Here is a 10,637-nt window from a genome sequence, read left to right as displayed (position 1 = left end):
CATGCTAGTCGCTAGCCTCTCTGATGCTAACACCAGCTTATCTAAGCTTGTCACTAGCCTCTCTGATGCTAACACCAGCTTATGCATGCTAGTCGCTAGCCTCTCTGATGCTAACACCAGCTTATCTAAGCTTGTCACTAGCCTCTCTGATGCTAACTCAGCTTATCTATGCTAGTCGCTAGCCTCTCCAATGCTAACACCAGCTTATCCATGCTAGTCGTTAGCCTCTCTGATGCTAACACCAGCTTATCTAAGCTTGTCACTAGCCTCTCTGATGCTAACTCAGCTTATCTATGCTAGTCGCTAGCCTCTCCAATGCTAACACCAGCTTATCCATGCTAGTCGCTAGCCTCTCCAATGCTAACACCAGCTTATCCATGCTAGTCGCTAGCCTCTCTGATGCTAACACCATCTTATCCATGCTAGTCGCTAGTCTCTCTGATGTTAATGCCAGTTTATCCATGCTAGTCACTAGCCTCACTGATGCTAACACAGCTTATCTATGCTAGTCGCTAGCCTCACTGATGCTAACACAGCTTATCCATGCTAGTCGCTATCCTCTCTGATGCTAATGCCAGTTTATCCATGCTAGTTGCTAGCCTCTCTGATGCTAACACAGCTTATCTATGCTAGTTGCTAGCCTCTCCAATGTTAACACAGCTTATCCATGCTAGTCGCTAGCCTCTCTGATGCTAACACAAATGAATAGTCTCCTCTTTTACCAGCGCTGGCCTCTCTGTTACCGGGTCCAGCTGCTCAGTTAGCGGTGCTGACCCATCATTAATCAGATCAATAGCTGGTTCAGGAATAGATATAGCCTCCTGCTACAATGATGTAGCAACCTCTGGTTGTGCAATAGTTTTAATTTTGGCCCTCATACGGTACCATATCAAACTGAATGAGTTTTATAAAGCAAGTTTGTGCACAAAAGGCTTGCCATAACCACTAAACTTCTTTGAACAAGCAGGTTATTGGGTTTCACTTCTTGCTTTGCTTTGATTTAGAGTGCTTTACATGAAATATTTCTCCACTGTTTTTAGCCATTAGCAACAAGCTAATAGTTTGTAAAAAAGTAAAACTATGTTGGGTTACTTGTACCTAAATATTTGTACCTTAATCATTCAGTACAAATACATACAAAAACTATTTTTTCTGCAATTATAATCTGATCCATTGAGCATTTTAAAAAGTTACCCAGCCTGGCTCGTTGAGCTGATGTGATCCGTTTCTCCCCTCAGAGTGCCGCTCCTCAGACTGCGAGCACTGCTTCAGCCGGGACTTCTGCACAAAGTGTAAAGTGGGCTTCCAGCTGCACAAAGGCAAATGTCTGACCCGCTGCCCGGAGGGAACCATCGCCCGGCAGGCCGACTGCTCCGGTAACAACTCCTTCATTTCCTGCAAACAAAACAGAAAACATCCAAATCTGAGAAGCTTTTATTTACAATCAAGTTTAGTCTGAGAGGAAAACTACCTGAATAAATAAACAAAAGTATCATTTAAATGTTTATTCAACAGCACTGACGCGTCAAACTGAATCATTAGAGGATTCAAAGCTTTTATCCAGATCTGTCATTTCTGTTTAATGGAGTCTGACAGGACTGCAGAGCAGATGGAGAAGTTTCGCTTTTATCTTATATATTTAAATAAACAAATAAAAACCGGGAAGATGCACAGAATAAAACCTGTCATTGTGTCTGACGGCTGGTTGTGAAGTGGACCACATGTCTGGGCCGGAGGACGGTCTGGACCCAGAATCCAGACTAAACTTATTTATAAATCAAGAAAAAAGGCAGAAAAACTTACAAAGTGAAGGAATCAGGAGGAGGATGAACACTGGACAGGAAGTCACTGTGGTGGACATGATGAGGACACACCTGAACTGATGGCAGATTGAGACCAGGTGAGAGGAGCTGGTTCAGAGCAGGAACACAAAAACACTTTAACCTGTTAAAGGGATCCATGATTAGTTTTAACATTAGACTTTATTAAATAAACATTTATTTTAACTGTAAAGTAAAGACTGTAAAAATACTGTAGGATGTTTAGTTTTGTAATTTTTTTAAATTATATTTTAAAACAGACGGGCCATTTTATTTCCACACAAAGCATTCTGGGTAAATGATGACGTGGATAGGTCCTCGGTGCGAGGCTGCTAGCGAGCTATATCCACCCTGAAGGTTAATCTTGGACAATATCTGATGATCGACTCTTTTAAATGAAACCAGAGAGCGTTGACAGAGAGGAGAAGGTAGAAATGACTCAGCCTGGAACTGAAAATATGGATGGAGGACAACAGAGCTGCTTCATGGAAGAACAACCTTAGCTTAGCCTGTTAGCTTTAGCATTAGCCCCAATGACATCATCATATATATGTTAGCCTGTTATCTTTAATGTTAGCCCCGATACCATCACCATATATGTTAGCCTGTTAGCTTTAGCATTAGCACCAACGCTAGCATGACAAACAAGCTAAACTGAGGTCCTCCATCCATATTTTCAGTTACAGCTGAGTCAAATTTGTGTTCCCCTCTCTGTCATGTGGATGGAGGACCTCAGTGAAAAGAGGAGAATGTGTAGCGCTGAGCTAATACATATATTTGGTGTTAGCACTGGGGCTAATGCTAAAGCTAACAGGCTAATCTGAGGTTGTTCTTCCATGAAGCAGCTCTGTTGTCCTCCATCCATATTTTCAGTTCCAGGCTGAGTCATTTCTACCTTCTCCTCTCTGTCAACGCTCTCTGGTTTCATTTAAAAGAGTCGATCATCAGATATTGTCCAAGATTAACCTTCAGGGTGGATATAGCTCGCTAGCAGCCTCGCACCGAGGACCTATCCACGTCATCATTTACCCAGAATGCTTTGTGTGCAAATAAAATGGCCCCGTCCGTGTTAAAATGTATTTTTTAACTTTTAGCTTAAAAATGTTAAAAACTAAACATCCTACAGTATTTTTACAGTCTTTATTTTACAGTTAAAATATATGTTTATTTAATAAAGTCTAATGTTACAACTAATCGGGGATCGTTTCAATATAAAACACCAAAGATTTCAATAAAACCTCGGTGACCAGCTGGAGCTCTGATGTGTTGGTGAGAACTCTCAGCTACTACCACCTCAGATAGGAGCTCAGATTCTGTCAAACTCAGTTAAAAACATTTGTTTGCTGAAACCGTGCCGATGTGGCGGCCATCTTGAACCTGTGTTTACTGCAGATCGGTGAATTCTGAGTCGCTTCGATGTAAGAAATCGTAGTTTTTTTTCTTTTGATGGAACGTGAGTGAAACTAAAGTGAGCTTTAATTAACAGCAGACCTCCTTTCATGTTCCTGGACGTGTTTCTGCTTATCTTAAATCCTCCGTCGTGTTCCTCGGCTGCACCCGGGCTTGAATTATCCAGACTCCTTATCTCATTATGTGACACTAATGACTCATGTTAGGTGTTTTTCTGTTTGAATGTCTTGGAAAAAACAAGACTTGAACCCGCCTGGGAACACTCATCCAGCCTTTATCTGGGTTTAAATCTGAGATAAATCCTTTCTGATGGGGCCGAACACGTGAAACACGTTAAAATCTTCAGAGGAGTTTCTGGATTTATCTGTGCCCCGCTGCGTATAATCCCTCCCTTTTTTCTACGTAAGTGAGATGTATGATTGAAGTTCGTCATTATCTGATGTGATCGATTCTCCTCTGCCGTCCACCTGCAACATCTGCAGCTACCGGTCTTTTTTCTTTAAAGCCGTGGAGGCAAACATCTTGTTTCAGTGCTGCTGTTGGTGCACACCTTAACCAGCTCCAGAACCGTCTCCTCTTTCAAACCTGACAAACGTAATGATAATTACCAAGATATGTGGGCCCCTTTTGGCCCACGATGTGCATTTTCCATCACTGAGTGCACTGGGAATAAGTTTGGTGACTGACTTCATGGATGAAGTCACTTGTCGGCAAAAATAAAATTAAAATAAGGTCCATTTATGATTCGGCTGGCGTGCATCGAACTGAAATCTGAAGAGAAAGTTAATTCTCTTCTTCAGCCACCAAATCTGAAATCTGCTTCCTGGTTTATTTTCAGGCTCTGGTTGAAATTTACCTGCGAGGAAAGAAAAGAAAAGCAGGTTCAGTGAACCAGTAAACTGTGCAACAAACTCATTAACCTCTGACCTCAAAGTCTTTAGGCTCCGCCTCCTTAAAAATCGACCAAATTAAGTTACATCCTTAAAGTGCCTCTGTCGTCAAACTTTTAAAAACACATGAATGCATTTTTGGAAAGATGACACAGATAACATGTACCAATAAAAATTTCATCCTGCTGAGATGAACAGCTGTTGAGATATTTGCTTGTGAACAAACAGGAAGTGATGTCATAGGGGAATGTCTTAATGTAAACAAAGTGCTGCTTTGACAATAATGACGCAGACTGTAGAGAAGAATCTCATTCTTTATATTTTGAGTTACTAGAAAGATGAAGACAAATGATGAAACAAAGACCAGGAAGTTCCCCTTTGATGTCACTTCCTGTTTCCCTTTGATCCAAGTTCAAAAGAAACTGTTTCAGTTATGTGACGAAATGTGTAAAATCATGTGTTTTATTCAAGATTCAAAGTGTTTATTGTCATATACACCGATGAAACATTTCCCTGAGCAATGAAATTCTTACTTTGCTGACCACTCTGCATGCCAAGAGACAGCTAGATGAAAATAAAGATCAAGCACTTAAACGATACTAAGAAAGTAATAAGGGATAAAGGATGAAAAATGTCAGGTTTCTTAAATATTAAGAAGTTTTCTTTGACTTGTATTTGATGGAAATGCACATCGTCCTGTCTCTATACTTGAAGTTCATTTTAATAAATATACTTGAGTATAATTTTAAGTATATCGTATATATTCCACCTTTCATTTCATTTTATTTGTATTTTCTTTTTTTATTGTACATAGAATTGTTTTATGAAATGAATAAAGTTTTTCTAACTAACTAACTAACTAAATATATATGTAACGTATACTAGGCACCATGTACTTGTAGTGTACTGCAAAGTATACAGATTTTAATACTTGTTTATACTAAATTGGGACTTTAAAAGTTTATAAAAAAGTATACTTTAAGTATACTGCTATAATGTATTTTTAAGTTTATAAACTTACCAAAAAGACGTACACTTTAAGTACATGTCATTAAGTATACTAAAGTATATAAAGGTGTATTCCCTAAGGGTAGTTTTATTTACCGTGTACACGGATATAAGTATACTAGCAAAAAGAAGTACACTTTAAGTACATGTCATTAAGTATACTAAAGTATATAAAGGTGTATTCCCTCAGGGTAGTTTTATTTACCGTGTACACGGATATAAGTATACTAGCAAAAAGAAGTACACTTTAAGTACATGTCATTAAGTATACTAAAGTATATAAAGGTGTATTCCCTCAGGGTAGTTTTATTTACCGTGTACACGGATATAAGTATACTAGCAAAAAGAAGTACACTTTAAGTACATGTCATTAAGTATACTAAAGTATATAAAGGTGTATTCCCTCAGGGTAGTTTTATTCACCGTGTACACTGATATAAGTATACTAGCAGTTTACTAACAAATATACTTCCAGGACTAAATTGGCCCACAATACATTTATGAAAGTATACTGAAAGTAATCTTCTACGTATACTTTTAGTTTAATCTTGAAATATACTAAAAATAAACCAGTCTGTGTGAAAATGTACTTTCAGTGTACTTCTAAAGTTTATCTTGGCCAAAAGTTTAAACATTTGTATAAATTGTATAAATATACGTAAACTTTTAGTACAAGAAAAGTGTAAGATAAACTTGGTTAAGTATTTCTCATGTAAATACATAAAAAGTAAACTGGAAGTATACTCTTATATTTTTCAGTTTAGAATAAATGTACTTAATGGGTACTTGTAGTACTATCAGTCCATGTCTTCTGTGTGTCCAGAGGACTGCCCCCCCGCCGCCCGGGGGGCGTGGAGCGAGTGGAGCGTCTGCGCCCGGGACGGCGCCACCTGCGGGTTCCGATGGGGGAAGCAGACCAGGACCCGGGAGGGCGTCCAGCCCGACAAGGACACCTCCCTCTGCCCGTCGGAAAGCGAGACGCAGAGGTGCAGGATGAAGAAAAAATGTCCCACAGGTGAGACAAGCAGCTGGAGGAGGCGGGGCTTCACGCAGGTGTCGTGTTTCGTGCAGATTAGCGCTTTAAAAAACAACAACATGTGAAACTGGACTGGGTTTGCTGGAAAAGGTGACGTTTTGATGCACAAACTCTGATATAAAAAGTGACGTTTTTAGTGACTAATATGTTGAGAAACCGTTGAAACTGCGATTCGCTCATTTACAGCAGAAATAAAACGCTCTGTGAGTCAGACTCCCCCAGACTCCCCCAGACTCCCCCAGACTCCCCCAGATTCCCCCAGCTGCTCTTTATTAGCGCTGCATTTCAAACAAACAGTCAAATATCACAGAAACTGTTAGAGTCAGCCTTCCTCTCACAGGGAGACTTATACAACTTTTCTTTAACTGCACCGCTCAAACAATTAATAATCTCCATTTAACGCTGGTTTTTACGCAGAAAAAGCTCCCCGTCGAAGCGGCTGCTCTTGTTAGACGTTAGCGTTTCTGCTGTTATATTTATAGAGCTGCCAGATGTTTCTGTCTTTTGAAGGCGGGACTTCTTCGACTGACAGGATGGAGGCCTTTTGATGTTTTCCCGTAAATCTCAGAGTTCTGTCACAGCGGCCACTTCTGCCTGCAGGAATCCCACGGAGGAACGGAGAAGTTCTCGCATTCTTCAGGCTGGTTTGGTTTCATTTGAGCGCCGAGTGTGCCGGTGAATGAAATGAGCCGTTTGTGACAACGTGGAGCTGAAGAAGCTGAATGAAAACCTGTTTGTTCTTTTAAATAAAGTTTTTTTCCCCTCAGTTGTCGAAGAGGATCATGTAGGTGACTGATAAAGGTCAGCACCTGGTTTTAACTAAACCCACAAAGTGTTACAGAACCACAGCAGAACCACAGCAAAGGTTCATGTTTCAGCTGCTAATTATTATTTAAACCTAACGGATGCAGAAAAAAAAACATCCGGTTTTACTGGAAGAGATGCTCCAGAAAAACCAAATTATTGTTCTGCGTGAAGGAAACATCTACAGATCAGACCTGCTTCCATCGAGTCAAAGGTCAGCATCGTGCCCACCTTTGATTTGACTTGATTTAAACACACAAAAAGAAAAACAAAAAGAACACAACAATTCAAAATGAGATATTTCACGTGCAAGGGAAGGGTAAAAGCCTGAGTAGACTTATGTAAAAAAGAAACCACTCCCAATCAAATGAGACTACAACAACAGTAAAAAACTATAAAATAAAAATAGCCACTCAAATAAAAATAACGAAAAAGAAACAATAACATCAAAATTCGACGATCGACTCTTAAATGAAACCAGAGAGCGTTGACAGAGGGTAAGTATTTAAGAAGGTAGTATAAGGCAAGTATAAGAAGGTAGAAATGACTCAGCCTGGAACTGAAAATATGGATGGAGGACAACAGAGCTGCTTCATGGAAGAAGAACCTCAGATTAGCCTGTTAGCTTTAGCATTAGCCCCGATGCTATCACCATGTATATGTATTAGCTCAGCGCTACACGTTCTCCTCTCATCACTGAGGTCCTCCATCCACATGACAGAGAGAGGAACACAAAAATGACTCAGCTGCAACTGAAAATATGGATGGAGGACCTCAGTTTAGCTTGTTTGTCGACCTAATACATATAAGGCAATATAGCATCGGCGCTAGCGCTAACAAGCTAAGCTGAGGTTGTTCTTCCATGAAGCAGCTCTGTTGTCCTCCATCCATATTTTCAGTTCCAGGCTGAGTCATTTCTACCTTCTCCTCTCTGTCAACGCTCTCTGGTTTCATTTAAAAGAGTCGATCATCAGATATTGTCCAAGATTAACCTTCAGGGTGGATATAGCTCGCTAGCAGCCTCACACCGAGGACCTATCCACATCATCATTTACCCAGAATGCTTTGTGTGGAAATAAAATGGCCCTGTCCGTGTTAAAATATATTTTAAAAATTTACAAAACTAAACATCCTACAGTATTTTTACAGTCTTCATTTTACAGTTAAAATAAATGTTTGTCAAATAAAGTTTAATGTTACAACTAATGGTGGATCCCTTTAAAATCCATCAAAACACAAACAAAAACAAGAAAAATCAATATGAATTTAAAATCACTCAAATTTCACATTTCAAAATCAACAGCTTGGTTTTTAATCTATGTTTATTCACAGAGAGATACTGAAGGTTTCACAAGTTCAACATTTAAATTCCACATTTTAGCTCCATAAAATCTGACTGAGAACTGGTCACAATGATTTATATAATGAAAGATGCAAATTAAGAGTTTGTGAGTTCATATAAAACTAGTTTTTAAAATAAGAAGGCCAATTTATAAACAAAACTCTGAACACAAATGTACAAGTAAGAAATATGTTTATATCAAAAATATTCATCAGTTTTAATTTATAGAATAAAGCTGCACTTTTGGTGTCAAATTTCCAGAAGGTAACTTTTCCCAGAAACTTTTCTGTAGAATAAATATTTTGTTTAGATGAGTTGGAAATGGAGCTCCCCAAACAATATTACAACAGGAGACTGTTGGACCATGTCCCACCTCCAGCGTCCCCCAAAAGTCCTCATCTAAAAGCTCAAAGTGTCCCTTTAAAGCCAGACTCGGTTCTGAAGTTCTGGTCTGGGTAAATTCCTCCCAGAGAGGACATCTGGAGCCCCCCGTCCCCCCAGACTGTTCTCATTTGTGGTTCCACCGTGGTGCAGGATCCTGATCCACCAGAGACCCACGTGTTGCACCTCGGTACCTGAGCTGAAATGAGGGGTTTGTTTCAGAGCCGACACCTGAATGTTTGTCGTCTTGAGGGTCCGGTCCGGCCCGGTGTTTTGAACCTTTCCGAGCCAACTGTAATTTGTTCCAAGCCGTGCGTCTGTGCATGCCTGAGTGTTTCAGCTCTCCACAGTGGAAGGCATGTTATTGGAAGCAATTACCATTATCATTGTCAGATCCAGTGTCTGCTGGCTTTAGCAGGGGAAGGAATCTGATCCAGAACAGGCTGGTTCTGGGTTCTGGACCCGTGTACCTAAATAGCACGCATCTGGATTAAAAATAAAAGAGCCAAGTGGAATCACCCTGACATTCCTCTGTTGGTCCTGATTAGTGGACTCCAGTTCCTTCAGTCCACGTCTCTTGTTGTCTTGAAGGACATTTATCTCCTCCTCTTCATCACGTCTTCATCTTTCACGGTTTGACAACGTGTGTTAAAATACACAACATACTACAGAAACTTTTATAAAGCAGCGCTGAGCTTAAATAAAGAGAACCTGCAGGTTCTGTTGGAACCAGAACCTCACTGAGATTCAAATGTGCAAACTTTCAGTAGCATTTTCACTTAAACTTTACGAAAATGTCCCTTAAATTTTATTTAAAATTGACTTAAATGTCCCTTAAACTTTACTTAAAATTTATTTAAACGTCACCTAAATTTACTTAATCACCTAAACTTTAGTTACAATGTACTAGAAGGTCCCTTAAACTTCTATTTAAAATTTACTTAATATGTCACCTAAACTTTACTTACAATGTAATTAAATGTCACTTAAACTTCCCTTGAGCGTAAACTGTACTTAAAATTTATTAACTTAAACTTTACTTAAGTGTAAACTTTACTTAAAATGTACTAAAATGTCCCTTAAACTTTACTTAAAATTTACTTGTCACAAACTTAACTTAAAATTTACTTAAATGTCACTTAAACTTAGCACTATTCTAACTTTACTTAAACTTTATGTATTATTAAAACTTTATTTAAACTTCACTTAAACGTTACTCAAATGTCATTTAAACTTAACTTTACATTCGAGATGTTTGCACCCAGAGTTCTCAGACGTGTCGCCCCTAACGGCTCTGATCCATTAAATTCCTGAGAGAAGAAACTGAATCTTTACAACTCGCAGGATATCAAGAAGTTTTGTAAAAATGAAAAGACATTTGTCATAATTGCATAAATCCAGTGAAATGCAGTTAATCAAGCTAATCAAAAGTTTTCACATTTTGGTCTCTAGAAGCTAAATGCTAGCTCCTGTTAGCATGCTAATATGTGGTATTGGCACCAAACAAACATAATTTGAACACAGTTAATCTGAAAAGAAGCATTTTTCATATCGGTGCATCACCTGCTGGTTCCTGTGCTCTGTAAGCCCTCAGGGCTCATGTCGAGGAGGATTCTCAGCTACTACCACCCTGGAGGACCACTATCCTGCAGGTTTTAGACCAGGGGTATCCAGTCCTGGTCCTGGAGGACCACTATCCTGCAGGTTTTAGACCAGGGGTGTCCAGTCCTGGTCCTGGAGGACCACTATCCTGCAGGTTTTAGACCAGGGGTGTCCAGTCCTGGTCCTGGAGGACCACTATCCTGTAGGTGTTAGACCAGGGGTGTCCAGTCCCGGAGGACCACTATCCTGCAGGTTTTAGACCAGGGGTGTCCAGTCCTGGTCCTGGAGGACCACTATCCTGCAGGTTTTAGACCAGGGGTGTCCAGTTCTAGTCCTGGAGGACC

At 39.7% G+C, this 10,637-nt stretch overlaps 1 protein-coding gene and 1 long non-coding RNA gene across 3 annotated transcripts in view; one reads left to right on the top strand and one right to left on the bottom strand.

Annotated features, from left to right (window-relative positions):
* LOC106522366 (uncharacterized) overlaps nucleotides 1–1,776 on the bottom strand; it is a 14,896-nt gene extending 13,120 nt beyond the window's left edge. Inside the window, exons 1-2 of one of the 2 annotated variants that reach the window (XR_001310772.1) lie at nucleotides 1,683–1,776; nucleotides 1,195–1,395 (exon numbers count right to left, since the gene is read on the bottom strand). This is a non-coding gene — a long non-coding RNA (uncharacterized LOC106522366). The remainder of the gene's footprint in view (nucleotides 1–1,194; nucleotides 1,396–1,682) is intronic. The other variant, XR_001310771.1, reaches the window with a different exon arrangement.
* rspo4 (R-spondin 4) overlaps nucleotides 1–6,143 on the top strand; it is a gene marked incomplete at its 3' end in the record, with an annotated part of 18,648 nt that extends 12,505 nt beyond the window's left edge. Inside the window, 2 exon segments of the mRNA XM_014015349.1 lie at nucleotides 1,239–1,376; nucleotides 5,952–6,143. Coding sequence (XP_013870803.1) covers nucleotides 1,239–1,376; nucleotides 5,952–6,143 — 330 coding nt within the window.
* Nucleotides 6,144–10,637: the final 4,494 nt, after the last annotated feature.

The sequence above is a fragment of the Austrofundulus limnaeus genome, unplaced genomic scaffold (assembly GCF_001266775.1).
Source record: "Austrofundulus limnaeus strain Quisiro unplaced genomic scaffold, Austrofundulus_limnaeus-1.0 Scaffold127, whole genome shotgun sequence".
Classification (NCBI taxonomy): Eukaryota; Metazoa; Chordata; class Actinopteri; order Cyprinodontiformes; family Rivulidae; genus Austrofundulus; species Austrofundulus limnaeus.
Note: the sequence above shows the minus strand (reverse complement) of the source record. Positions and strands in the feature narration are given on the sequence as shown.